We start from the raw sequence: 27,977 nt of genomic DNA, 5'->3' as shown, positions 1-27,977 counted from the left end.
CCCAGTCCATTTTTATTTCCTTTTTATTTCCACACAGATTTCCATCCCCTTCCCCTCAAGAAAAAAAAAAAAAAAAGGAAGCAGCACCCTTTTCATTCTTTATTTCCATTTTATTTCCACTTTATTCTCCCATCATTCCACCCCCTTCCCCTCCAAGCCAGGAAGCAGCACCTGGTCCATTTTTATTCCATTTTCACAGATTTCCATCCCCTTCCCCTCAAAAAAAAAAAAAAAAAAAAGGAAGCAGCACCCACTTTATTTCAATTTCAATTTTATTTCCATTTTATTTCTATTTCCATTTTATTCCCACTTTATCCTCCCACCCCCTTTCCCCTCCAACCCCCCCCCCCCCCCGTCCATAATGGCGGGCCGCGTCTCCTTAGCAACGCCCCCTTCCCCTCCAAGATGGCGGCAGGAAGGGAGGGCGAGCCGCGCGCCCACGTGACCCCGCCCTCCGCGCAAGCGCAGTAGGGGCGGCGGCGGCGGCGGCGGCGGTGGCGGCCGGGGGGGGGGGAAGCGCCGCGGAGCCGCCGCCCGGGGCCGGAGCCGGGAGCGAGGCCGGGACCGGGACGCGATCGTTTGGCGGCGTCGGGAGGGGGGAGGCCGGCACCGGGACCCCCCCTCCCTGCCCCCCCGGGGTCCTCTTCATCCTCCGTGAGCCCCCCCCGCCCCCCCCCCGGCACCATGTCCGGGCGCGGCCACGCCAAGCTGCCGACCACCGAGCGCATCGTTAAGGGTGAGGAGGGGGGGGGGGGAGTGCGTTTTGGGGCGATTTTTGGGGTTTTTGGGTGTTTTTTTTTTTTGGGGGGGGGCGGAGGGGAGAAGGAGGGGGTGTGGGGAAGCCTCGGGGTTTTTTTGTTTTTTTTTGGGGGGGGGTCTTGATGGTTTTTCTGGGGGGTTTTGTTTTGGGGGAAATCCGCGTGGTTTTGGGGGCGACGGGTTGATGGGAATCCTATTTATTTTTTTTTCGGGGGGGCCTCTCGATGGGGACCCTCGTGTTTTGGGGGGAATCCTCGTATTTTAGGGACACCTTATTGCTTTTTTGGGGGGTCTCTTGATAAGATCCCTCCTTTTTGGGAGGAAATCCTCGTTTTTTGGGGTCTACCCTCTTTTTTTTTGGGGGAAAATCCTCATTTTTAGTGGGATCCCCTCCTTTTGGGGGGGAATCCTCTCTTTTTGGGGGTGACCCTCTTGATTTTGGGGGAAACCTTCTTGTTTTTTGGGGGGTGAGCCCCTCATGCTTTGGGGGCAACCTCATTATTTTGGGGTGAATTGTATCATTTTAGGGCAAGCTGATTGCTTTGGGGGAACCTTATTTTGGGGGGGACGACCCCAGTTTTAGGGGAGCCACGGGGGGGGCTCTTGGTGTGTGGGGAGCCCCCCTCAAGGGGGTTTTGGGGAGATTTCCCCCCCCCATGGCCAAACTGGGGGGGCTGCTCGTTTTGGGGGGGGGGCACCTGGTTTTGGGGGGGCACCCCTGATTTTGGGGGATTTCACATTAGGGAGATTCCCCCCCAAAAAAAAACACCACTATGGGGGTTGGGGCAGCGTTTGTGGGACAGAATCCGTTGTGGAGGACCTGGGGGGGGGGTTAGATTTGGGGGGGGGGCTCCATTTTTTGGGGTCTGAGCAGCGTCCCCCTAATTTTTTTTTATAGGATTTGCTCCTTGTGGTGTGAGCTGGGGGGGGGCAGGATCATATAGGGAGCCCCCAGCCCTATAAGGAGAGCAGGGGGGGAGGTAATAGGGACAAGGGGGACAGCTCGAAGGGAATGACCCCATATTTTGGGGCTTTTGGGGTGTTTTTTTTTTGGGGGTGTCGTGGCCGTGCTGGGAGGGGAACCCCCCCCCCCCTTTTGGGGTCGTCCCCAGCCCGTGCTCCCTGCGAGGGATTTTTTTAGCCCGTCATGCGGCCGGTCACATGCGGCGCGTTAATGACCGGGGGCCCCAAACGAAGGGGAAAAGGGGACCGGAGGGTGGCTTTTTGGGGGCTTTTCGGGATCCCTTTGTGCTGCTTGGGGGTTTTTAGGTTTGATCCCTCCAAACCGAGCCCAGATCCCTAAAAAAAGCTGCAGGGTTTGGGGAATCGGGGTCTCCCACAGCAGGGTTTTGTCATTTAGGGCTCGCCGGCAGCCCTGCAAATCCCCTAAATCCCGGCCTCGTAACATCCCCGCAGCCTTTAGGATCCACCCGGCTCCCCCACCCCGACCCTCCCCGGCATCAGGATGGCAGATTTGGCCCCAAATCCCTTTGAACGACGCTGGGGGTGCTCGGTTTGCCCCCCAATCCCTTTTGGGATTTGCTCGAGATCCCCTAGAAACCTCCCCGGGAAACCTCGGGGGCTGTGATTAGGGCCGGAGGGTGCTGACACGGTTATTAAAAACCGAAATTGGGAGAGAAAAGGCAATTTTCCCTCAACGGAGGGCGCCTGCAATTAGGTAGGACCGCCTTTACCCTATATATTTACATCTCCGGGGCCCTGCGGGAATGGGAACTCTAATTAAGGGGAAAAAATGATTTTTTTTTTTTTTTTCCTGTTTGCAGCGGTTTGATGTTTATTGTTTTTTATCATTTTTCTGCGTAAAAGTGGATTTGGGTAACTCCTGATCCTGAAAATGCTCGTTTTTGGGGTGCACTGAGGGGTTGTTCTCAATCCCCTGGTGCCTGGTTTTAACCAAAATCCTTCATTTTGGTTAAAAATGAAGGAGGTGGGGGGTGGTTTTTGTTATCCGTGTTGCCCAAAAAGCTCGAATTTTTGAGGGATTTGCGTATTTTTAGCATGATGCCCCAAAACTGGGGCTGGGTGTTATTTGGGTGTTATTTGGGTGTTATTTGGGTGTTATTTGGGTGTTATTTGGGTGTTATTTGGGTGTTATTTGGGTGTTATTTGGGTGTTATTTGGGTGTTATTTGGGTGTTATTTGGGTGTTATTTGGGTGTTATTTGGGTGTTATTTGGGTGTTATTTGGGTGTTATTTGGGTGTTATTTGGGTGTTATTTGGGTGTTATTTGGGTGTTATTTGGGTGTTATTTGGGTGTTATTTGGGTGTTATTTGGGTGTTATTTGGGTGTTATTTGGGTGTTATTTGGGTGTTATTTGGGTGTTATTTGGGTGTTATTTGGGTGTTATTTGGGTGTTATTTGGGTGTTATTTGGGTGTTATTTGGGTGTTATTTGGGTGTTATTTGGGTGTTATTTGGGTGTTATTTGGGTGTTATTTGGGTGTTATTTGGGTGTTATTTGGGTGTTATTTGGGTGTTATTTGGGTGTTATTTGGGTGTTATTTGGGTGTTATTTGGGTGTTATTTGGGTGTTATTTGGGTGTTATTTGGGTGTTATTTGGGTGTTATTTGGGTGTTATTTGGGTGTTATTTGGGTGTTATTTGGGTGTTATTTGGGTGTTATTTGGGTGTTATTTGGGTGTTATTTGGGTGTTATTTGGGCGTCGTCTTTCCATGAGCCCCTTGGCTTTTTCAGGCTCATTTCTGCACATCCAACTTGGCTTTTTTTGCTTGTTTTTTCCCCAAAAATGATGCTTCCATGGAGCATCTTTAATTGGGGAAGAAATAAAGACCCTGATGCTTTCCCAGTCCGTGCTATCCCATCCCCATTCCTGGGCTGCCTCCGGTTGAAACAACCCCTAAATACCGGGAAATTGGGGTTATTGAGAAAAAGAATCATTTCTGAGCTGGAAATGGGGTGTTTTTGGGGGTCCTGCCCTGCGTCGGGGCTGCAGAGCGGGCGCTGGTTTGGCCACGTCGTGTCCTTTGGGTTTTATTTTTTATTTTTTTGGCGTTTCCCCTGAGAATAGCAGCAGGTGCTTTGGGTCGGAGCCGGGAAGGGTCGCTGGGTTTTGTGCAAATTGTTTTTTTTTCTCCCAGATACGAACCCGGGGAAGGTCAACCCCGTTCCCTTCGTTTGAGGCCGTGCCTGCTGCTCGGAGACCCCCTTCTGCAGCAATTAGAGCAAACGAACCCCCATAATTGAGCATTGCCCCGTCCATAAGAGCTATTTAGGTAAATTTTGGGGTCTCTCTGGGGGCAGAGCCACCCTAAAAGCTCAAAATATTCCCCCCAGACCTATATTGGTCCGGGCTGCTTTTCCAGGTGTGGCTTTCCCAATGAGTCCCACAGTGGCCGTGCGGTGTTAGGATGGAATTAGGGCTCGTTAACGAGGGAACAAACGACCTGGAGGCATCAGCATTATCCTATAAGGCAGGGATCGGGGCCGGGCTGGTGGTGCCAGGCAGGACGGTGGCTCCAGAGGGGAGCTGCTCGTCTGGGCTGTGCTTGGATTCGAAGCTGGTGGAGCAAAACCTGGCAAAAATTCATCCTGGGACACAAATCCAAAGCGTTTTCCCCACCCTGACCTGATTCTGGTGGAAGCACGGGGATGAAATTCCTCTTAAATGGGGGATTCGGGCTCGGTTTCCTGCCAGCTGAGCTCTCTCCCAGCAGCCTGGCTCCGGGAGGAGCCTCCAGTTCCCTCGCCTTGCCCTAGAAAACGCTCCCTCCTACGAATTGCTGAAGAAAAGGGTTTTTTTGGAGCAGCAAGAGGACGCTGAGGATCCCCATCCCCAGCTCCAGGACGAGGACCCCGAGCACCGAGGACGGGCGCCGCTGCGATAACACAACCGGCGATGCACCAAGCTCTGCAATAAGGCTTAAATTTATATTTTCAGCCCCATTTTAACATCCAGGATGACTTTACACCCGGCTCGAGGTCTTTTTGGAGCTTGGAGAAGCCCATCCACGGGGCTGCTCCCCTGGGCATCGCGTGCCCACCGGGCAGGTCCCATCACTGCCAACACCCAACGCTGCGCTCAACCCCTTCCAATTTTATTCCCCGTAGCTTTAGGACTACATTTTTTGGGGTTTTCCCCCTCGAAAAGAGCTGCTCCGTGCCCAAAGGGAGCTGGTAAATATTAGGGTGACCCCTCGGGGTGGCTGGAAGGGGGGGAGCTGGTTTTACAGCTCCCAGCAGGTGGGGAATTCGCCTCGGCCACAAAGCCCCCGCTGTTCCCCCATTAATGAGCTATTAGTGGAGCCGCTGTCAGCTCGCTAACCTCCTGCAAACAGGTGGCGAGCTTCCCTGCCTGCTGACATCTAGGAATCCCCCTCTTGTCTCCTTGGGTGAGCTCCCTTTTTATTTATTTATTTATTATTTTTTTTTTATAAGTCGCTGCAGCTGTTTGCTGGAGACCTCGGGCTTTTTTTCTCCTCCTCTTTCCATTAATTTTTAATTTTTTTTTACTCCACAACCCCTTCGGAGCCAGTGAGAGGAAAGTGCCAGCTCTGCGGTGCGACTGGAAGGTCTGTAGGGCTCGAGGGCCTCCAAAGGACCCTTTTTTTTTCCTTTTTTTCCTTCTTTTCAGGCCATTTTTGGGTGCTCTTTTTGCCACGAGGCGGGTGCTGGCCGGAGCCCTTGGCTCGGGGGGCAGGTTGTCTCAATGACAACCCCAGGCAAATCCACGCTGGAGCACGGAGCCGGGGAACCTGGCACGGCTCAAACACCCTCCTTGATCCCAAAGAGGCCGCCGAAATAGGTCGAGCACGGGGGCTCCTGGAGGACAGGCACCCGGCTCCCCCGACGGGGAAATCCCCCGGGATGAGCAGGGCCGGCTTTAAGTCGCCTCTGCTCCACTTAAACACCCCTGGCTTTAATCCCCGCCAGCTCCTCGGAGGTGTGTTGGAAACCTCCTTGAGTCCCCGCAGTTTACTTTGGCCAAAAACCACCTTTTTTTCCCCTTTCCCAGCCCGATAACACTATTTAGATTCCTTGTTTTACCAGCGGAATAGCCAAAGGATAATTACGCCCTACCTGATTAATTAGGAGGTGCTGAGCACGGCTCCGAAGGGCAGCTGTACAGCTTCCCAAGCTTTGTGGCCTCCACAACGCACACGTGGAGTTGGTTTTGGGTAGATTTGATTATTTTCTAGCCTCCTGGCGCTGCGCTCAGCTTTGGACGGGGCTGGGTTGTGCCCCTGTTGGCACCCGGTAGCTCTCTGGGTTGTATTTCCCTGCCCAGGGCTGGCACTTGGAGGGTTTTTTATTTGGATTTTAATGCACCTGGCTTCTGCACAGCCCAAACGTGCCAGGTTTTGGTAACTGGGAGGATGCACGGCCTCAAAATTTGGGTGTCACTCCTGGAATTGCTGAAGGGCAGAGACAAATTCGCCGCGGCCGATCGCTGTCTCCATTTCTCTCGACTCTGATACCATGATGACTGCTCCTCCTCTCTCCCCCTTCGAAGAAATCATTCGGCTTGGTAGGATTTGCCATACAATGCAGGTATTTTTAGGGCACGTCGCTGTCCTATAAAAAATAAATGGTTCAAGGTAGGGAGCTGAGCACATTTTCTGAGCCAGGAGGCTGGCGTCAGCTCCAGCAGCGCGCTCTGGCTAATTTTGGGGAAAACTTTGGAGCTCCAAAGCCCTGCAATTAATCCTACAGACTCCTGTGATTAATCCTTTGTGTGCAAAGACTGATATTTCCTCGAATACGAGACCCTAATATTGAGGAGGAGGGGACCCAAAGCCCCGTGTGCCAGGCAGGGCTGCGCACCGTGGGTGCATGGCCACGGCTCCGTCTTTTGGTCTTTTGAGAAGCAAAACTCATTTCTGAGCACTCAAAAACGGAGCAAGAGCCTCGGAAAGCCGCGTCTCTTACTCAGAACGAAAAAGGAAGATCTCTGCCATCGGAAGAGCAGAAAGAACATGCAAAAATTTGGAGGAAAAACACAAAAATGGTGCGAATAATCGCTCCTGGCTCTCGCTGCATTTACGCAAGGAAGGCGTTCTCTTGACTTGGTGACTTCTGAGCTACTAACGCTACTTCTGATGGCACAAACCGGTGTCGAGGGGACAAATTAAGTATTTTTTCAATTTTTCAGAGGCTGGAGGAGCGATTTATTGGCTCTGCTTGGTGGTGGCTGGGTTGCCACGCTGCTCCTGCAGCCGGCTCGGGGCGGCCGTGCCAGCGCTGCTGCTGCTGCCTCCTGAGAAATGGCACAGATAATTCGTCAGGGCTCGGGCCAGGCTCTGAAAACTCGGCGTGGAGCACACATCTGTTTCTGCAGGCTCTCGTGTAAACGTGCCCGGAGGCGCCCTAGGGGAGGGAGAATTTCCTGCAGGCCGGCTCGGGGATTCGTGCGGCGGAGACGGCGTGGCGTGTTCTCCCCAGGAACGTGTCTGGATCCCCCAAAATAGGGATTATTCCCTAGGAAATCAGTTTTTAATAGCTACTAGGACTCAGAAAAAGTTCAAAACTGACTTATTTCAGCTTCTGAGCCTCAACCCGTCCTTGCTTTTGGGCACTTGAGGCCCTTTTAAAACCCGGTGGCTTCTGCAGGACCTGGTGCCGTGGCTGGGTTCTGATTTTTCCTCTCACTCAGCCCCCGTGCAGAGCTTTCACCTCCAATTTCTCCCCCTCTGGCAGCAGGATCCCACCCTCCGGGTGCCGCGGCTGCGAGACGGCTTCTGCTTGCGCTCAGCTTTTTCCTGAGCTGTGCTGCCTGCTGCAGAATGCCCCAAAACGGACTTTTTCCTCCCCAAAAATACATCTGTAACCATCTGTTCCACTCGCTGGCTGTAAGACTCGTTTGACGGAGAGCGAGCGGAGAAGGTTTGTGCGTGGAGTGCCCCTTGGATGCGCTCCCATCCCTTTTGGGAGCTTCAGGGCACTTTGTGTTGAAAATCTTTATTTTTGGGGGCATTTTCTGGACTCAAATCCCTGTAGATGCACCCAAAAAGCCCGGCTGGAAAGGGAGTGCTTTGACCACGCAGCGCTAGCTCCTTTTCCACCAAGGATCTCTCCTTGCTCAGCCTATAAATGACATCCTGAGGCTCTCCGTGGAGGCGCAGGGGTGGCAGGACCCCCGTCCTCCCCTCTCCATCCCCTCTCGGAGAGCTCCCAGCGCCTCCCCGCTCCTCCTTTTGCACCCGTGCCCCGCAGCGAGCAGAGCTGTGGCCCTCCTCTGCCTTTTCCTGAGCTCCTTCGAGCGCAGCCGACCTTTTAATCCGTTTTACTCCTCAAAAGTTCACTTCCACGGGTGCCCTCTGGCACGCGCCGTGCGTCCTGTCGGCAGGGCGAGAAGCACGGCGCTTTTTTCCGTGTCGGATACCCTCATGAAACAACACCCCAGACCTCAAATTTCCACTTTTTGACCCATTTTAACCCAGCCTGGATGCTCTGCGTGCAAAAGGAAGGTGGCACGGAGGTCGCAGCCCACGAGGAGCTGGATGTTGGGAACGTTTTCTCTGCGATTTACCCAAATTTTCGCACAGGGAAGGGTGCCCAAGGGCGCAAGGCTTCGGCTCCACTTCTTGCCCCCCCCTGGCTGCACTGAGGATAAAATTGAGACCTTAAAGAAAAAAAAGGAGCGGATATTTATGTCAGCTGCTTGCAGCCGCTCGCCTAAAGCCCTTACACAAGTTCTGCTGGCTAACAGGATTACTGGCTGGGACAACACTAATGACTTAAGTCTGTGTCCTCGTCCCCGGCTGCGGGGGGTTCGGGCGGCTTCTGGGGCAGGGAGGATTTCTCCTGCAGCCCCCACAAGGCTTTTGAAGCCAGATTGGAGAGCTAAAAAGCCCTTTTTTTTTTGGGATGGGTCAGTAGGAGGTGTAGAAAACGGGATTACTCCACACCTCCCATGTGTAAGGCGGTGTCCGTGCGGGGTGCGTGCGTCCCCGGCACGGTGCCGGTGTCTCTGGCTGCTCCAGAGCAGGGATTTCTCCCCAAATCCTTCTCCTGCCACTCCTGGCTCCACGCTGCTTCCTTCCCCTGCTCCTCGTGGGATCGGAGCCACGCGAAGCCAGCGAGGGAACTTACATAAAACCTCCGGGCTGCTCGCATCGGCGCGGCCCCGGGTTTTATCTTGCATAACTCCGCTCGCACGGGCTACCAAGGAAAAAAAAAAAAGGCAAGGCAGAGCAGTTTTCAGAGCAGTGCCAGCACTTTTCTCGTGGCTCTGCTCTGAATTGTGAGGGGCAGCACTGCTGGGGTCCCACACCTTTTTTTTTTTCAGGCTCAGTCCCAGCTCCTGGCCGTGGGGGTCTCTCTGTGCCCGGTGGCCGCATTTTAGGGTCTGGAAACGGAGCCGCGCGGTTCCCGTTTCTCTCTCTCTCCTCTTCCTTCTGAACCGTTTGACCTTCAGATGCTCCCTGGCTTCCTTGGGAGTCAGCTGCCAGGCGCTCGGACAACTGCCCGCTCCCCAGAAGGATTTACGAGCCCTTCCCCTGGCGCTGCAGCCCCAAAACCCTCCAAGTCCCCAAAACCCCCGGAGCCCCCTGGAAGCGCTTGCCCCCAGCTCCTCCACGTGCCCCCTTCCACCTTCCTCCTTCTGCTGTGCAAATCCGGAGAGCGTGGAATGAAATTCCCTAAATTCCCTTAAATGCAGAGGGTTTTTTTGGGGGAAACCGAAGAGGTCACCCCATTTTTCCCCCCCCTTTAAGCTGCAGAGGTGCGTAATGGGGGCGCTCGGAGCTGCGTCCAGCCCCTGTCGGTGCAGGCGGGGGTCCTGCCAAAACCTCGTTAATTAGGGGCTGCTCGGCGTTAATTGGGGGCTGCTCAGCGTGGGGGCCCTTTCATCGCCTCCGCTGCTGTCCTACATTCGCCGTGCTTCAGACCTGAGGTTGGGAGCAGAGGAGCTCTGGTGGCTCTGGGCTTTTTCTCTCCCTGCCCCGTTTGCATTTCAGAGAGACACAAATCCACGGGGCTAAAATCCGATCAGACAACGGGAGGTGCAGAGGATGCGACAGCTTAAAAATCTTTGCAAAATTGCTCCAAAATTGCTCCAAAATTCCTCCTCCATTCCCCTTCCCTCTCCGGGGGGATGCCCCGAGCTGATCTCCATCCCCATCCCCGCGCTGGGCTCTTTCTCCAGCTCCTCTCCTCTCCTTTCCCAGCACCCTGACCTTCCAGGAATCGATGCCACGCTGCAGCCCGTAGCTATTACACAAATCTCATGTTTTCTCCTGTTTTTTTTTTTTTCTGGCTGTTTAGGCAGTCCCGGGACGAGGTAGCTGAGGAAGGCAGATGGACCTGGTGCTTATTTCTGCTCCGCGCGCTTCCTTTCTGCTGGGGGTTATCTCCCCCTGCAAGCAGCACAAATTGGCCAACCTGAACACAATCAGGTTGTGCTTTTTGCCCTCTTTTCCCCCATTTTCGCGTGCAGTCCTGCTTTTGGGCAGCCTCCTGGCCACGACTCTCCTTGCTGAGCTCGGGGGCAGCCTCGGTGCCCGCGGTTTCTCCGGCTGCGGGTGGCATCTTGCCTTCACGGGGCATCTTTTTAAGCACTTTAAGGTTTTTTTTCACTCTCTCTGGCAGCTCAGCTTCCCACCCTTCAGGATCCCAGAGCAAAATTTCCCCCGGAGCAAGCTCGGAGCCTCCTGCCTCGAATCCCGCGGCTCCTTCCCCATAATTTGTGCCGTTTTCCTAACGCCTCCCCTTCCTTTTCCAGCCGTCCCCTTCCCTCCCACGCAGAGGCTCACCCTGAAGGAGGTGTTTGAGGACGGCAAACCTCGCCTCGACGTCCTGAAGAGCCACTTGGTGAAGGAAGGGCGCCTGGAGGAGGACGCGGCGCTGAAAATCATCAACGATGGGGCCGCCATCCTGCGGCACGAGAAGACCATGATCGAGGTGGAGGCTCCCATCACAGGTCAGAGAGCCTCCTGCCCCCTTTGTTTCACCCCGTAGCAGATTTTCAGCCCCTTTTTTTTTCCAACAGGGAGGTTTTGGAGTTGTTTTAGCTCTCGGAAAAGAGGGTTTGGCACAGGCTGGGTGTGAAGCGGGGGTGGCTGGGGGCAGAGCACAGCCGTGCTCCTCGGTGCTGTCGCGACCTTTCTTTTCTTAGCACGTAACTCTGCCTCTCTTCTGTGCTCTTTTTCCCCCCCCGCAGTGTGCGGTGACATTCACGGGCAGTTCTTTGACCTGATGAAGCTGTTTGAAGTGGGAGGCTCACCCAACAACACCCGCTACCTCTTCCTGGGAGACTACGTGGACAGAGGCTACTTCAGTATAGAGGTGACAAACAAAAGCTGAACCTGGGGGGTGCTAATGCTAAGCCAGCAGAACTGAAAGCTTACAAACTCGCAGGATTCAGCTTAGCAGGGAAAAAAAAAGCAGCACTTTGCAACTGAGCCATCGCTTCCTTGCTGTCCCCTGAAATTATCCACCGTGCGGTGCCAGAGATGGGGTCAGGAGGGAAGGGAAAATGAATTTTGGGGCCCAAAAGGTTGGAGCAGAGGCATTTAATGATGCATTTAGCTGTGCTGTGCCTGTCTGAGTGCCTGCCTTGTCCCCTGGCAGGGACATGTGGTGGAACATCACGCACCCCATTAGGGTTTTGCAGCTCAGTGGGGTGCCAGGAGCTGGGGGGCACTGGGAGCTGCTGGTCTTAAAGGGTAAAGGGATCACCAAAAAGCCATGGGTGACACAGGCAGCGAGGGAGAGTGGTTAGGAAATGCTGCAAAGCCCCAAACCTGCTGGAAAAGGAGCACTTGTCCCAGCTGGAGGTGACATCTGGGGACACGGCAGCATGAAAGCCATCAAGCCGGGCGATGGAGTTAAGGCAGGAGGAGCTGCGAAATCATTTCGGTTTCTGTTTGAAGAGGAAGGGTGCTACCACAGCGGGGCTAAACCAGGGGAAATTTTCTGTTCAGGACTCGTTAAATTTTGGGGAGGAGCTCTCAAGGCCAAGAACAGAGGCAGAGGCTTCTCTGAAGGCTTCTGCAAAGCATTTTGGAGGGTCCTGCCACCAGCTTGTGCTTCGGCACCTCTCCGCCTCGTGCCCAGCCCTGTGCTTGGTGTGTTCCTAAACACTGTCTGCGAGCCCAGGGCTGACAAGGAGCTGGTTTTGGGGCTGCTGGATTTGGGGTGGTGCTGGCAGGAGGAGCCCGGCAGCCCCTGGGGTGGAAGGGGACGAGCGGAGCCTTCGTCTGCACGGCTGCTGGGGGTGCGGTTTGGGTGCATTTACGTGGAAAAGAGGCTCATAGAAATGACACAACCACATGGCGAGTTGTTTCAAGGTGAGAAGTGGACTTTTTTTGGTGTTAAACCTTCAGGTGAGGTGGGTTGTACCTTCTGTCTAGGTGCAAATTTACAGATCCCAGGTGATGGATGCTGATCCCACTCAGAAGGGAGCACCGAGTTTGGGACCAGAGCCCTCATCTCTCCGTTCCCTGCTAGATTCCAGGGACATGGATGAGTCTGGAGAGCAGATTTGGTGGGCAGAGGAGTTTCTTTTGTGGCTTTTCCCTCCCAAGGAGGACTCCAGCGAGCCCTCACCGGTCTGCACTGAGCCCTGCAGCAGAGCACCAAGGCATTTTCAGGCTGAGAGCCTTGGGTTATCCCATGTCAGGAGGCTGTGAGCATACAAATCTCATTCTCTGCTGCTCTCAACCCTCCTCCTTCCCCTTTTTTCCCCTCGTGCCTGCGGAGAGGAAAACCCCCGAGCGCTCTCCGAGCCCGCGATCTCATCGATGTCTCACGATTCGGGGTGGGCTTTGATGAGCACACGCGGGGGCTGATCCAAATGTCACCGATAAAGCAGCATCTGGAAGGTTTCACCCCCTTGTTCCTCTCGACGTGTGCCTTTTCTTCCCACCTCCTGCTGCCTGTGTGCTCCAAGAGGTTCCCACCTGGGCGTGCAGCAGCCGGCTCGGAGGATTTCTCCGAGAAAGGAGCCGGTAGCCCCAGATGTGAGACTTTTGCTTCATTTTTTGGGGGAAGATTTTTGCTCCCTAACAAAACTGGGGGGGCCGAGGAGGCGTTCAGGCAAACCGTGCCCCTTTTGAGCAGCCCAGGTCACCCTTGGGAGCCCTCCCTGTTGCTCCGTTGGGTTGTCAGGGTAAAAGGAGCAGTTCCTAGCTCAGATAAACCCTAAAAAACCCTAAAAAAAATGAAAAAAACCCTGAAAGCCTCCGTTCATCAGCTCAGCTGGACGCCTTCAACAAATTATTTCTGGATTTCTGGCTTGGGGAAGTTCTCATTTAGAAATATTCATTCCCAGTGAGTGTAATGAGGCCGTGAAGAGTGCGGGGTTTTATTTTTTTGGGGTCCCTCTCCTGTTCCACTGCTGTTTTTCAGAGGCAGGTAAGAGCCTGGCGAGGCAGCTGCCAGCTTCGTTTGGAGTTAATCCACGGGCTCAAACGAGGGGGCTGACAGGCAGCGAGGAAACGGGGCTAAATACCTCCGTTTTGGGATGCTGGTGAGCCAGCAGCTCGAGGAAGGGTTCCCTCCTTGGTCTCCAAGGGGGCACGTTACACCAGGAATATATCTGTGGAAAGAGCTTGGTAAGGACAGGGTGATCGCTGTCTAATTAGGAATTGCACACGCCATGGTTTTCCAGGCTCAAACGTGATTTTTATCCAGAATAATTAAATATAAATTCAAAAGAGAGCTTAGAAATTAAAAGGGAGCTGCCTGCGCCGCTGCCCTCGGCTCTGCGCCGCTGTGGTTTGGTCACCACGTGCCCAGAAGGAGCCGTGGTGCTGAGTTTAACTTTAAAACACTTTGAATCCTGTCTTAAATAACTCTTAACTGTCTTAAATAAAGGGGCCGGCTGCTTTCCCTGATGCTTTGCCAGTCGTTGGTTTCATTTCTGGGGGCTTTCCCTTCCCATTTCTCCTGCTGGCTCAGAAATGTGACACTAAGGCTGCAAACGTGGGGGACTAAAGCTTTAAATCACAGCATAATTAGGAATATTTTTGTCGGGGGCACTCCTCCTGTTAGTGGATGTAACGAAACGTTATTTTTGCTAGCCCTAAGTGCAGCTTGCATTACCTGCCACCGTCTCTGGCCCCATTTCTGCTCAGGTGTAAAATTCAGGAGGTGTTATCAGGTTTTTTTCTGTAGGGTTGAGCTGTGTTGGGCGCAGCCGGGTGCTCTGCAGCTCCTTGGGATCCCTGCGTGTCGTTGGAAGGACTGATTTAGAGCTTACCATGGGTATCGTGGCATTAAAACACCGAGCCCCCAAGGTATCAGTGGTGGAAACCAACCCAAAATGAATTCATTTTGCTCCTGGGGGCTGTTCCCATGCTCCTGGAGATCTGCACACCACATCAGTGACGTTTTCAGGATCCAGCACTCCCCTTTTCCACGGAGCCTCCGCCGTGCAATATTTCGGGCTCCTTTCGGTGCAGCATCTCTTGGCACGACCTCTTTACAGGTGTCAGGGCGAGGGGATGTGGGAAGCCCTCTTCAAAGCCAGCCAGGTTTCACCAACTTATTTTTTTGGCCAGGGTTTTCCTGTTTTGAACTCGAACTTCACGTGACCTTAGCGTAAGCAGCAAACCGGGTGCTGTGCAGGGAGGAGAAGCTGCCCCCACCCAGCCCAAGCGCCGAATTGCGACCTCATTTGTCACTTCTCCAGCTCGGCCCTAATATAGAGAAATGCTCGGGGTGGCTTTTCCCCCCCCCCCAGCTGCCAAGGATGGCCAAGATAAGATCTGCTGCCGATTATGGAGCTGGGTTTCTATCAGGGTTCCTCACGCAGCTTTTTGGGTGTCTTCCCAGAAACACTTCGGGAAGCCCGTGGTTGATGGGTGCCCTATAAAAGGTTGTCATTACACGCCGTCTCCTCCTTCCCTCTCTTTGCAGTGCGTGCTGTATTTATGGAGCTTAAAGATAAATCATCCCAAAACGTTGTTCCTCCTTCGAGGGAACCACGAGTGCAGGCACCTCACAGAGTATTTCACCTTCAAACAGGAGTGTAAGTATCACCCGGGTAAGGATTTAAATCTGTTCACATCTTGCCCCCTTTTGGGGGCTTATTTTGGGGTGGGAGGCGACCACGAGTGATACCAGGTAGGTCTGGAGCTGTAAAAAAAACACATCTTTTTATCCTGTGTAGGCTGCATTTCTCCTGTTTCAGCTTCTGCTAAAAACCAAACCCATTTTGAAGTCCCATGAAGTTCTGGGTGCCTTCTGGCTGCAAAGCTCCCTGGCTGGAGGGACCACGAGCACATCTCCCCTGCCTCCATGAGGCTGCACGCATCCCCCTCCCTGACTTTTTCAGCCCCAGCACCGTGTAATTACTGCCAAATGACTTTCAGCTCCAGCTTGTGCAGCTGGGATCGGTGATTACAACGGGAAGCAAATAAAGGATTTGCTCCTTGGTGTTTGCACCGGGGAGAATCATCACCTTTCGGATGATTTTACTGGAATTAAAGAGAGTTTGGGGGCTGCGTTTACATATTTTGAAACTACAACTGATGAGAGGCTGGGGGATGACCCCTCTCCCCCGAGGCTGATGGTCATTATACTAACGAAGCAATAATCATCAAGGTCTGACCCAGCCTCGAGGAGTAGCTACGGGCACGGCGCAAGCCCAAGCTTCAGCCCTGCAGCTCGGGATGCTGCTGGACAGGGTGAGGCTGATGTAGGTACTGAGATAACGAGGTCTGGTTGCCCAAAAATGAGCTGGAAAGCATCTGCCAGCTCTGCTGGATGCCGTAGCCATCAGGAGGTGGGAGATGAGCTCAGATAAAAATGTGTTTGATATCATTAATGGGGTTTTCTCCAAGATCTGCCTGTGTTAACACACTGCTGCCTTGCACGAGGACACACCTGATGAGCAGTGATCCTGTCCTGTGCTCTAAGGGAGGCACGGAGAGATATTTGGAGGCTTGCTGTGAAAGCTGAGCTGCTTTTGGATTTTGGAGAGGCCACGTTGGCTCCTCGCTGTACAGGAACACAGGATTCGGGAGGTGCAGCGTGTGTAGGAAACCCTGGGATGACTTTGGCATCCCAAATTTCCTATCACAGCAGCACCCAGCGAGCTCCTTTTCTGGCTTAATCTTAGTGCAAGCCTTCTAGAAAATATCTCAAAAGGAAATCAATATTCCTGAGCACGTCCAGACTTGGAGCCTTTTTATTTTCGTGCCCAATAAGCATTTTTCCAAAGCATTTTCACCAATGCACGGGTGCAAAGTTTGCCTCGCAGGGGCACAGCCTCAAAATTCCCCCATCACCTCGGGTATTAAGCTCCCCAAACTTATTTATCAGCGCTTCAGCTGATCAGAGCTTTCCTTAATGCTTCTCGCATCGTGTGGGTTGGGATGCATGAATGACTCCCTGAAAAAGAAGAAGAAAAAAATTAAAGAAAGCTCTGCTTTCAACCTGAGCAGCCTTTGTTGTGCAAATTAATTCACTTTTCCCCTCTCTTCCTCCCCGTGCCCCCACCCCAACAGGTCGAATCAAGTATTCGGAGCGAGTGTACGATGCGTGCATGGATACCTTTGACTGTCTTCCTCTTGCTGCCCTCTTAAACCAGCAATTCCTGTGCGTTCATGGGGGACTGTCTCCAGAAATCACGTGTCTAGATGACATTAGGAAAGTAAGTAACCTCCACGACCTTTTAATGTTTTTGGGGTGTGTTGGGTATCCCGACTGGGGTTCAGCTCCTTCTCGCAGCCCGTTTGCTGCTCCTGGTTGGCACACGTGGTAAAACTCTGGCTTTTTGGGGTGGTTAGGAGGGGAGCACCATTTAGGATTAATGGTTTGGTTCATGGCAAGCTCGATTCACACCCGGGCTTCCAGGTTGAGGCTCCTGTGCTCTGCGTATCCACGCCGTGTGCCGCTTCTGGTGTGCGCTGAGAGGAGGCTTAAACCTCGGGAAAAATAACCACAGGGCTAAGCTGGAGGCTGTCTCCAAACCTCAGCGTGTGCTGTCCTGACGTGGTGCACGTTTTTCAGTTAGACAGGTTCAAGGAGCCTCCAGCCTTCGGCCCGATGTGCGACCTGCTCTGGTCCGATCCGTCGGAGGATTACGGCAACGAGAAGACAGTGGAGCATTTCGCCCACAACACCGTCCGAGGCTGCTCCTATTTCTACAGGTAAGCAGCGTTTTAGGGGGCTGATAGACCACAGGGTTTCATCTCCTCATGCTGAGGTGTAAAGGGAGATGAATTGCTATTCAGATCTCTCTGTGGGACTCCACAGCGCGCCTGGCTCTGCAGCAGTCTTCTGTTGGCTCTAATGGACAAAATCTTGTTCCCTTCTGCAATATTCAGCTCTCTTTGGATCTGCTGCTCTGTGAAATTGTGATATCGGACAGCAGAGATGCTTCTGCTTGTTGGCAGCCTGCCCTTTGAGTGGTTTTCAGGCACTGGACAGCACCAGGAGCTCTAGGAAATAATCCTTTCCTGGCTAAAAGAGGAGCGTTTGTGCTGACAGACCACTTGTAGCCTGGCTGATAGGGAGGATTTGGCACCAGGGGGCTGTTCAACAGAGTGCTTCGCAATTAATTTTTGGGTGATGCAATAGATGCTGGCCTCGTTTGGGGATGCTGGGCACAAACTGAGCAGATGCTGAAAGTGGAAACCGAGACCTCGGGCGCTACCTCTTCTCTCTTGCTCCGTGCTAACGCGTGTTTTTGTTTTGCAGTTACCCTGCAGTTTGTGATTTTTTGCAGAACAATAGTTTGTTATCTGTAATCCGAGCTCACGAAGCCCAGGACGCTGGGTAAGTGCCCGAGCAGCCTCCCCATCACCTCCCCACCAGCCGCGCGGAGCAGGAGCGGCGCGTTTAACGCTTGACCTGCTTTCCAGGTACCGAATGTACAGGAAGAGCCAGACAACAGGCTTTCCGTCGTTAATCACAATCTTCTCTGCACCAAATTACCTAGATGTCTATAACAACAAGGGTAAGGCTGGCAGGGCCAGGGCTGGGCTGCTCTTGGGCTGTCGGTGCTGGCGTCACGCTCCCAGGAAATCCCTCTCCATCTTCTGCCCTCTCCTCTGCTTGCGTTTGCATGCCTGAAACGAAAAAAAAAAAGAGCTTTCTGTGCTAACCCGATGGCAGCTGGGGAGCTGGAAGTGGCTGGCTTCTCTGACTCAAAGATCTCAGCCGTTACTGTGGCAATTAACTGTCAAGTGAGAGCCTGGAATAATGCTCTCGTTCCCAGCCACATGACAGCCGAGCGCTCCTGATGAACGCTGCCATAAAAGAGAAGCTGCTTGTACAGGCAAGCTGTAACTTCCCCGTTCCCCTGGTACCGTGTACGTACTATGGGGAACTTCCCTAAAATGTATTTTTTTTTACCCCTCCCTTTGGATCTTGGCTCTGTGCGCAGCACCTCTGCGTCGATTTTAACAGCGTGGTTAAATTCACCTTCGTTATTATTACGAGCTTTTGATAGATCATCTGAAAAACACTGCTTAAGCTCTGGTTTTGGGTAGCTGGTGGTTTGATTCTGCATGAGTTCAGCCTCTTGTTGCTGTTGGTAATGAAGTTTTAATTAGCAGAGGTGCAACTCCCTGAGGCTGACGGCTCCTTTGGGCTCGTCTTGTGTCTCCTTGCTCTCTTCCCAGCTGCTGTACTGAAATACGAAAACAACGTCATGAACATCAGGCAGTTCAACTGCTCCCCTCATCCCTACTGGCTTCCAAACTTCATGGATGTCTTCACATGGTCTCTGCCTTTCGTGGGAGAGAAGGGTAAGAGCTGTTTGGATTGATTTTTTGGGGTTGCACAGGGACTGGTCATGGTTTGAACCCCTGAATGTGCAGACCCCGTGCCACGAGCTAAGTGTGTTGGGTCAGTGTCGTAACTTCTTGTAGCAGATACCACAGGGAGAAGTGCTCAGGTTCAAGGAGAGCCACGTGTTACTGGCTGAAGCTTTAAAATAATCATCGATACCTGCTTTAGAAAGCTTTTTCCAACAAAACAACCCCTTTTTCCTAATTCTGCCTGGCCAGTGGAGCCGGTCTCGGTGGGTATAGCCCTGCCTGGGGATTTGGAGACGTTTTTCCTCGCTCCTCGTGTGCAGCAGAGGAACGAAAATCTCCTGCTGGCTGGTGGCCAGAAAGGAAGCATTCACTTGGATGTAAAGGCTTAGTTCATTTTGAAGGAGGTGAGGCTGCTTAAAATACATCCAAGGCTTCGCCTCGCTTTCTGGGCGAAGGAATCTTTTACACCTCCTGGCGGCTTTTAAATTCCCCAGCGGAGCCGTGGGTTTCGAGGACGACTTTAAAGGCCCCAGCCAAAGGATTTTTGACTTTGAGGGAGCCGAGGGTTGAATTCCCCGCAGACCTGAGGCTCTCGGAGCCAGGTGGCTCGGAGCTGTGCAGGTTTGGGGTGGGGAGGCAGCGATGCTGGCACCCCGCTCCCCACGGCTGCTTCATCTGTGCTGTGCTTGGACCACAGCCACCTCCTTGGCAGAAGGTGCAGAGGATGTCGTCTGCTCTGGGTACTGCTGCGAGGCACCAGCAGCGAGCAGCTAAAAAAGTGGCTTTGGGCTCCCACTTCCAGAGGGAAAAACGACCTTGAAATCGCTCCTGTGTCCGGCTCGTCCTCCCGATCCCTCCTCCTGCCAAACGCGCGCTCACCAGGCCTCTCTAACCTTCCTGTCTCTGCTTCTTGCAGTCACAGAAATGCTCGTTAACATCCTCAACATATGCTCCGATGATGAGTTGATTTCAGACGGCGATGAGACATTGGAAGGTAAAAAAAAAAACTGCTGGGACTGAGCTGGTAACGGGGAGGGAAGGGGGTGACGGTGGGGACAGGTCTGGGACACTAGCTCCAGAGTGCTCAGCACCTGATTTATGGCTGCCTGCCCAGCCAGGGGCTCCAGATCCTTTTTGGCCAGCCCTTGTGCAGCCAGGGGTGGGAAATTTTTTTCTTTTTTTCCCTTTGCTGCTCAATGACAGCGGAATTGAGTTATATTCCCTGTGACAGACGCTTCTTGCCAGCTCCTCTGGAGAACGGTTTCCTGCTCCTTGCAGAGACTGCTTCCCGAGCTGGTATTTTATTTTTTTTTTCCCCCCCTGAATCTAAATTTGCTACAGCAGAACATCCACCCAGTCTGCTCATCTGTTGCACCAAACTCCTCTCAAGTGGCTCCTCGTGGCAGCCCAGAAATGTAGCTCACAGCTTTCGGCCCTGCTTTTAAGCTGTGCGTCAAAAGGGAAAAAAGGCAGAGCCTTGGTGGCAGCTTGTGTCGGGGGGTGGCAGGGACATCGTGGGGGTCTCGGGGGGGTGCTGCTGGCACAGACCTGCACAGGGTGGAGTAAAATCAGTAAAATCAGTCCCGCAGGGAAGCAGAACACCACGGGGCTCTAAAAAAAGGCGCCGCTTCGGCCGACAGGTTGACTTTAACCCGCTTCTCCCATTTGCATTTCGTTTTGGTTTTGGTTTTGTTTTTTTGGTTTTGTTTTTCTTTCTCCCTCCCATGAAAAATTAAATTTGTTTCTTCTATCTCTGTCTTCATCTACTTGTTTCTTGGTGTCTCCTCTCCCTGAAGATCACTACATTTCAAGCTATCAGAAAGGTACCCAGCTAGAATTTGCTACCGGCTTAATTTTTCACTGCCTGTGCCACCAGATTCCTTGGAGTGGATTTGAATAGCTGACTAGTTGGGCAGTCTCTTCATCCCCTTTTCAGTTTTAACATAAGCGCCGTGTGTTTTTTAACCCTTCTGCGTTCCTCCAGGAGCTCGAGGAACGGGGTTCACGTTTCTATCTGACTTCTGAATGCAGCCACCTAGTGCATGGCTGGGCCATCGGTGCATGCTAGACCTCCGGTTTGGCTTGTCCTGTCCTGATGTGTACTTGGGCCATGTGAAGAATCTCAGCCGAGAGGAGATGTGTCTTGTTACCTCGTTTACCTTGGTTTCTGTTTGTTTCCAGTTACCCTCCATGCTTTTTCTCCCACGTTTGGTCTGTGTAGGGGCGAGGGGAGCTCACCTCTCTCACTCTGTGTGCGCGCGGGGCTCCGGCCAGCCCTTCGCTGCGTGCCTGGGATGCCCGAGCTGGTGCTTGCCTTGACACCTCTCCCCGCGGCGAGCACAGCCCCGGCGTCCTGCAGTGTCCATCAGCACTCAGCCCCATCCACGTTCTGCCTTGCACACCCCGTGGCTGAGCCATTTGTGTCCCATCCCGTGTAGTGTGAGCCGACCCGGTGAGCTTCCGACGGCGCCTGTCCGAGCCCCTTCCCTTTGGTGGTTCTTTACTCTCAGACCTCTCGAGTCCGTGTGTCATCCTGTCGGTGTTGCCCTCCTCACTGCCATCCTGGGCGCTGTTCTCTCGAGAGCCTAGCTGTGAAATCTGCAAACCGTGATTTTATTTTATTTTATTTTATTTATTTATTTTTTTTTTTTTTCTTTCCCCGGAGTTCAGGCAGGGGCTTGGCGCTGCCGTTGCGCCTCCGAGGGGGAAACCTTAACCATGCCGGTGGTGTTTTGTTTTTGTTTGTTTGTTTTTCTCCCCAAGGTGGGACAACAGTCCGTAAAGAGATCATCAGGAATAAGATTAGAGCCATTGGGAAGATGGCACGGGTCTTCTCGGTGCTTCGGTAAGGGCGCAGCACGGTGCGTGGCGGCGACTCCTGTCTCGCTCCGGGTCTGGCGGTGCACGCGCGGTCCAGGCTGCTGCTTTAGGGCAGGTGGCAGAGGCTGTGGGTGCTCTCAGGCTTCTAAAAAAAAAAAAAAACCTTGGCTGAGCTGTGCGTGGCCCTCGTGGTGCTGGGATGTGTTTGCTGTGGCGGCGGAGGCAGAGGTGCTGCGCTCAGGAGGCAGGGTCGTGCTCGTTGCCAAACGTCAGCTCCCCGCTCGTTGCATGGACCCGTCCCAACCCCGTGTTCATCTCTCAGTAACCCCTTCTGTATTTTTTTTTCTTCGCAGAGAGGAAAGCGAGAGCGTGCTGACCCTCAAAGGCCTGACTCCCACAGGTACCCTGCCCCTGGGAGTGCTCTCAGGGGGGAGGCAGACCCTGCAGACGGGTGAGTACGAGCCCGGCACGCTCCGTGCCGCGCCACCCCCAGCCCCTAGCTCTGCATCTGGCCCCCAGCTGTCCTGGAAACTGCTCCATCGCTTTCCTTAGGCATGCCTCGGGGTCCCGGGGGACCTGAGGGATGCTTCAGGCCCCCGGGGAGGAAGGATTCCCAGGCAGCAAGCAGCAGCGGAGGTGGGGGTGCGCAGAGCCTTCCGTGCACCCCGGAGGAGGGGAATACGAGGAAGAACAGCCAGCAAACAGCACCCAGCCCAGAGCACGCCTGTTCCTTTATTTTTTTAAAGATATTTCTGCAACAATCAGGCATTTCCCTCCTAACCCTGCCTCCTCAGCATCCTCTGCTTCATCTCTCCCTGGCTGCTTCCATCTGAGGGCAGCGACAAACCCCACGCCTGCTCGTTTGTCCTTGGCTACCCAACCCCTCCTGGGCGGGACCCGAGGAAATCGTGCAGCCCGGCAGAGGAAGCTGAGGTTTAGCCCAAGCATCCAGACCCTCCGGGCCTCTGATGTTTCCTATTAAGACTCTTTTAGGCCCCGTGGTTTGGGCTGCTTTGGGATTTTTTTCTCTGCGCTCTGGCTTTCGTTGCTCCCACCCTCGCCAGCGCTCTGTGCCCAGAGTCAGGGAGGGAGTTCTCGCACCAACACGTGTCCCCGGGGGGGGAATCCTGTAATTTTGAGGGTTTTAATCCTTTCCTGCCGCCAGCCTTTTGAGTGCTGGCATGGAAGCAGCCCGCTTTCCCCCTTCTGACCAGCACCAGGTGGTTTCCTAAGGGCTCGGAAGAGCTTTTGCTCCGGGATGGCCTCTGTGAAATAGTTTGCAAGGGAGGAACGTGGCAGCTCCATCCCTCTGCTTTAGCTGCAGCAGGGTCTCCTCCTCCCTCCCTCCTGCAGCACGGCGTGGCAGAACTGTGCCGCTTCCTTCCTCCTCCTCCTCCTCCTCCTCCTTTTTTAGCCTCTCGAGGACCGCGTGGCCTTTGCGTTGCGGCCAGCGCCAAACCGGCAACGTTTTGGGGCTGAAAGCGGGGGATCTGGTCAAGGAAAAGAAATGCCTGCTCCCAGATGTCGAGGCAGGGACTCGATCCAAACTTCTCAGCCTGCAGCAGCCCCGGCGAGGGCGGATAGAGGGGGGGATATTGCTCAGCTCGGTGGTGCCGTGGTTGCCTGGGGGCACTTTGGGGCTCGGAGCAGGATTTGAAGCATCAGCCAGGTTTTGGTGGTGGAATTTAGGCCAGCTCCTTGCTTCTGCCTTCCTTCCCCTGGGGTTTATCCCCGTGCTGGCACCCAGGGAGCCCCCTCTCTGCCCCCAGCTCCTGTCCCCTTCCTTCTCCACCGCTCGGTTTCGGCTGCCTCCACCGGGGTTGGGTGGCTGCGGGCTCTGCACCCGCGGCGCTGATGTCGGATCGCTCACTCTCACTCTTTTTTCTTTTTTTTTTTTTTTCTGTCTCCATTTTTGCATGCCACTCTTCTTCTGTATTACAGCCACAGTAGAAGCGGTAGAGGCACGGGAAGGTATGGCTAGAACCCGGCGAGAGACTCAAATCATCTCCGTGTGTGTGTGTGCGCTGATTTTAACCAGCTTTGTCGGCCTCGTGGACGCTTTTTTTTCACTCTTGCATCACCAGAAGGGAGGGAGGAGACCCTGCTGGGAGGCAAAAAGCACACAGAGGGCTGGGGCAGGGCGATTTTAGCCTTCATCCATACAGTCACCGAGCCCACCCTGTGCCCTGGAGTCTTTGAGACCCCGGTGCCGGGGTCCTGCGACCTCATGGCTGAGCTCATCCCCTGGAAAACTCAATCCTACAACAACTTGACCCAAATCCTTAGGATTCAGCGGGTCACTGATGTCATTTTTGCCTTCCCCCAGGTGGGCCAAGACTCTCCCGGGGTGGAGGAGCAATTTTTCCCTGCTGTTCTTGCAGAAAGAAAGGCTCGGTCAGCTTTCTGCCCGGGGAGCTTCTCCCCTCCGTAGCTCCGATGAATGGGGCCACACATCTGCGGCCGGCTTGCCAGAGGAAGTTTATTTGCAAACCAGCCAAATCCTTGCGGAACAATTTGGCTCCAAACCCTCTTTTTTTTTTTCTTTTCAACTTTATAAGTTGAACATTTGGCCTGTGTCATCGCCGTGAGGGTCCCGGGCTCTGCTTGGTGGCGGTGACCCAGGTGCGCGCCCGTCCCCGGGGATGATTTTCATCCCCTGGGTGTCTCCTGGTCATGCAAGAAGCACTGCGCTCGTCATCCGAGGCCTTTTTCTGTGGTTTGTGCTGGAGTTTGAAGCCTTGCGGTGGTGTCCTCGTTGGTGTGGTGTGTGGTGTTGTTTTTATTTTAGTTATTTTTTAGCATCGTGGGTTTTTTTGTTTTTTTTTTCAGCTTTTGAAAGTCCCCTGACGTTTCGCCGTCCGGGGCCGCTGAGCACTTGTCTGGTCTCCGAGCTCCTTCTCCTAAATCAGATGCCACCGGGGAGCAGAGCCAGGCCCTGCCGCCCCAACTGGCGCTGCTGGTGGCCCAGTTTGCCTCCCAAACTGGGGGAAACTGGGCGATGCCCAACACAGAGCCCCAGACACGTGCTTTCGGCCACCCCGGCGGCGCTCTGTGCGCCTTGCCGCGCGCCGCGGGGCTCCCGGAGGGGGGACCCCATTCCTCATCCCTTTTAACCCTTTTTCTCTCCCCTTTTTTCAGCCATCCGTGGGTTTTCGCCCCAGCACAAGATCCGCAGCTTCGAGGAAGCCCGAGGGCTCGACCGCATCAACGAGCGCATGCCGCCGCGCAAAGATTCGATGCACTCGGACGGGCCGGTGAACTTGGTAACCTCAACAAACTCTGCGGACAAGAACGGCACGGGGAAGAAAGCCCAGTAACGGGTCCGAGCGCCCGGTCTGCACCACTAAAGGATCCAAAACTTAATGAATTTTATTTATTTATTATTGGGGGGTTGGGGGCGGGGGCGGGGGAGAAAACCAACTTCACCTGGAGGCACGTTCATAATCCAGTTTGCATCCGTTCTGTAAGAGAGGTGACCATTTTGTAATTTTTTTATTTATGTTCGGTATATATATATAAAAAAAACTCCATCTTTTTTTTTTTTTTTTTTTTTTTTTTTAATTTAGAAACCAATCTAACTGCTAGAGCATTGTCCCGAGTGTGTTGTGCTGCGCAGCTCACCTCCGGGGGAGGCAAACCTCGGCAGAGAGGGGGGGGTCACCCCGAAACAAACCCAGTCCCAGGCAACTTGGGTCGTCCACTCCGGTACAAATCTCGGTCAGGCTGTGCTTTCCCAAGCAGCTCCTTTTAAAATAGGGTTGGTTTGGTTGGTTCTTTTTCTTTTTTTTCTTCTTTTTTTATGTTCACGGCTGTCTTCTTCCCAGAGTTTGCTGTTTTCTTCGGCTTCTTCCCCACGCTGTGAGCAGCTCGGGTCCGGCCCCGTGCTTCAGAGGTGACTTCCCAGAGCGTGTTCCCAAAGCCTCGGGTGTCTCGTGGCACCTTTTCCTTCGGTAATTCCGTTTTTAGGCCAGCAGATCCCAAAGCAAAAAGCAGCTTCTGGTTAGGATCAGGGGAGGCAGGCGCATCCTTCCAGCCCTGGCTCTCCGACCCCACGTGGCTGCGGTCCCTTTGGGACTCCTCTGATTCACAGCAGAGGAATTATCTCCGGGAAACATGCGTGGCCCAAATTTTTAAGGGAAAAGAGGGTGATTTTTGACTCACAGATAGAAAAACCCCTCTGCTGCCACCAGCACGTACCATGGGGCCGGCGGCACGCTACCCCACCCCAGAGCCAGAATCCCTCCCGGCCACCCCAGGTGAATTTTTTGGGGGTCTTTCACACGATGGGGGCTCGGGGAAGGGCTGAGCCGTGGTGCTGCTGGTTTCTGTGCAGGGATTTTGACTTGGAGAGGCTTTGCAGGAAGCTTTGAAATCCCTCCCTCGGCTGCGGCGCAGGGAGGGTTTGGCAGCAGGTAGAGGAACCCAGGGGATCCAGAGAGGTTTTTTGGGGGGCTGTTTGTGCTGGAGAGCCCCCCCCAAGGCGAAAAGAGGGCTGTGAGAGGACGAGAAGGGTTTGCAAACCCTCTCGGAGGGTTTTGAGGCTTGGCTGTGTGCGCAGAGCCTCGTTCTTTCGCTTAAACTTTGACCCGCAGCAAGTGTTGGGAAAGGCTTTAGCCAGGCGCCGGCGGGTCCCTCCCTTCCCCGCGTGCCACTCGAGCTGCAGCAGCTTTCGGGGCCGGCTTTCACTTCTCCTCCTCCAACTTTCTGCCTCTTGTGGCTTTCCCCGAGCACGGCCAGAGGGTTTTGCCTCTCCGGGGGCTCTTTGCCGGGCACCTTTTGGCCCCCCAGGAGCCAAAAACCACGGAGGAGAGCAGCAACTTTGCAGGGAGCTTTCATCCCGCCCCGTGCACCACGTTTAACTTCACGCCAGCTCTTCAGGAAGCAGCACCCGTGAGCAGACCCCCGTTTTTTTTCACGAGAGACTTCGAGTCTCCGTGCCTCCACTTCTTCTCTTTTTTTTTTTTTTCTTTTCTTTTCTACACGCCCACTGCTTTGCAAAAAGTGCGAGATGTTTTGAGCAAGCTTCTCTAAACCCCATACGAGGCGTGGGGCCAATTGCCTTTGTCTGTGAGTATCTCTCGATTATTTTTTTTCTTTCTTTTTCCTTTTTTTTTTTAATTTTGATGGCATCCTTTCCTAATCGCAGTGAGCCCATGTGTGGTATCTTCCTCCGAGAGCGCAAAAAACCGTGGCAAAGGTGCTGCCCGTGCATGTTTTTAGGGCATGTTGTTCTCACCCAGGCTGGGATCTCGCCCCAGCAGCAGTTTTGGGGTTTTTGGGGACGGGGACACGGCCCCTTAGGGGGGGGGGATCCCCTCGTGCTCCTCCCGGGGCCTGCAGCAGTTTGGGGGTGGCAGGATCGGGTGGCACGCATGGATGGTCCCCATCCCCTCGCCACCATGACGGGGCGTGGGTGCTAATTACCCCCTTGATTACCACTCATTAAGCCCGGAGGAGCAGCCGGGGAGGGGTGGGCAGTGTTTTTGCGCCCCCCCTTTGCACCCAGCTGGGGCGCAGCCTCTCCTCCTGGCCACATTTTGGGGACGCAGCCGGCGAGGTGGGGCGAAAAAAAGCAAAAAAATCCAATTTCCACCCAATTTCCACCAAATTTCCACCCAATTCCCACCAAATTTCCACCTCTGGCCGGCGCCTGGGAGCTGTGCGCATCCCAAAAGCCCTCATCTCAGAGCTCCTCCCCGGCCAGCCCCCCCAAAAAATAAAAAACCAGTGAGCACGAGGGGAAGCCCAGCCTGGGGCTCGCTCCTTTGCAGGCTGACCTCGCAGCCTGGGTTGTTTTTTTTTTTTTTTTTTTTGCATGTTTAGAGCAAAGGTGCATGAAACAAGGAGGGGAGGCAGCGCCGCGTCGGGCACGGGGTTTGGTGGGAGAAGCCCTCGCCCCCCCCTGTGCCAGCCCCCCCAGGGGAGGCCCCAAAACCCCCCCAAAAAGGGGCTGCGTGCTGGGATGGTGATTTATTATTTTAGGGTTCTCGATGCTTGAAGGATCTTTCAACGCCCGTTGCCTGGAGACTGCCTCCTTTATTTTATTTTATTATTTTATTTTTATTTTATTTCGTTTTATTTTTTGTTTCTCGCTTTTTTTTTTTTTTTTTTAGTTACGTTTAAAGAAAAAAAAAAATTACTGGTGAAAATGTTATTTATTGGCAGAAATTATTTAATATAATTTTTTTTTTTTTTTTTTTTGTGAACAAGGAATGAATTTGTTAGAACTGTCTTAATGTAAATCGGAAGTCATCTTTAAGGAGAAAAAAAAAAAGAAAAAAAAGAAAAAAAAAAGAAAAAAAAAGTTTAAAAAATCGACGCAGTCGCTCGGCTCCGCTGTGGTTCCTTGGGGGCAGCCCCGGGGGCTTGGGGAGGGAAGGGATGGGGGATTTTGGGGTTTGGGGACCCCTTTTTGGGTCCAAAAGAGGGACGAGGCGCCGTGTTGGTGCCCCCAGTGCTGCCGCTGCGCCTCGGCACTTGGCCTCACCTCCTTGGAGAGCCCTCAGCCTCCTCTCCTCGCCCTTAAAATGGGTAAATAACAAAATTACGATCTTTTTGGGGCCGGGGGGGGGATGCTGGCTCCTTCTTTTACCCTCGACATCCTTCTCTTTTCTCTCCAAGGCTTGTCGGAGGAGCGGAGGCGCTGCCTCCCACTGTCGAGACCACCTCTCCATGCGCTCTCCCACCCCCTCATCACCCCAATCACC

General features: G+C 53.6%; 1 protein-coding gene across 5 annotated transcripts; it reads left to right on the top strand.

Annotated features, from left to right (window-relative positions):
* The first annotated feature begins 499 nt into the window (after positions 1–499).
* On the top strand, positions 500–27,588 carry PPP3CC (protein phosphatase 3 catalytic subunit gamma). 5 transcript variants are annotated; one of them, XM_084499652.1, is made up of 16 exons: positions 500–736; positions 10,461–10,658; positions 10,899–11,023; positions 14,600–14,711; positions 16,192–16,337; positions 16,697–16,836; positions 17,387–17,464; positions 17,551–17,645; positions 18,313–18,438; positions 19,367–19,444; positions 20,247–20,273; positions 21,214–21,295; positions 21,624–21,721; positions 23,212–23,241; positions 24,409–24,533; positions 24,837–27,588. In XM_084499652.1, exons 1-16 carry the CDS (start codon positions 685–687, stop codon positions 24,846–24,848), a joined length of 1,524 nt encoding a protein of 507 aa, XP_084355778.1. In that variant the 5' UTR covers positions 500–684; the 3' UTR covers positions 24,849–27,588. The 5 variants fall into 5 exon arrangements, with proteins under 5 accessions (XP_084355778.1, XP_084355777.1, XP_084355775.1 ...); XM_084499649.1 differs by lacking the exon at positions 24,837–27,588 and having other exon boundaries at positions 501–736; positions 24,409–24,800; XM_084499651.1 differs by lacking the exons at positions 23,212–23,241; positions 24,837–27,588 and having other exon boundaries at positions 24,409–24,800.
* Positions 27,589–27,977: the final 389 nt, after the last annotated feature.

The sequence above is a fragment of the Aythya ferina genome (genome assembly GCF_964211825.1).
Source record: "Aythya ferina genome assembly, chromosome: 27".
Taxonomy (NCBI): domain Eukaryota; kingdom Metazoa; phylum Chordata; class Aves; order Anseriformes; family Anatidae; genus Aythya; species Aythya ferina.
This window is presented reverse-complemented; position numbering and strand designations above follow the sequence as displayed.

Coding starts and splice junctions, on each gene's coding strand:
- PPP3CC (XM_084499649.1), top strand. CDS start 685: ATGTCCGGGCGCGGCCACGCCAAGCTGCCGACCACCGAGCGCATCGTT. Junction 18,439..19,366: donor GCCTTTCGTGGGAGAGAAGG/GTAAGAGCTGTT, acceptor TGCTTCTTGCAG/TCACAGAAATGCTCGTTAAC. Junction 21,296..21,623: donor CGGGTCTTCTCGGTGCTTCG/GTAAGGGCGCAG, acceptor TTTTCTTCGCAG/AGAGGAAAGCGAGAGCGTGC.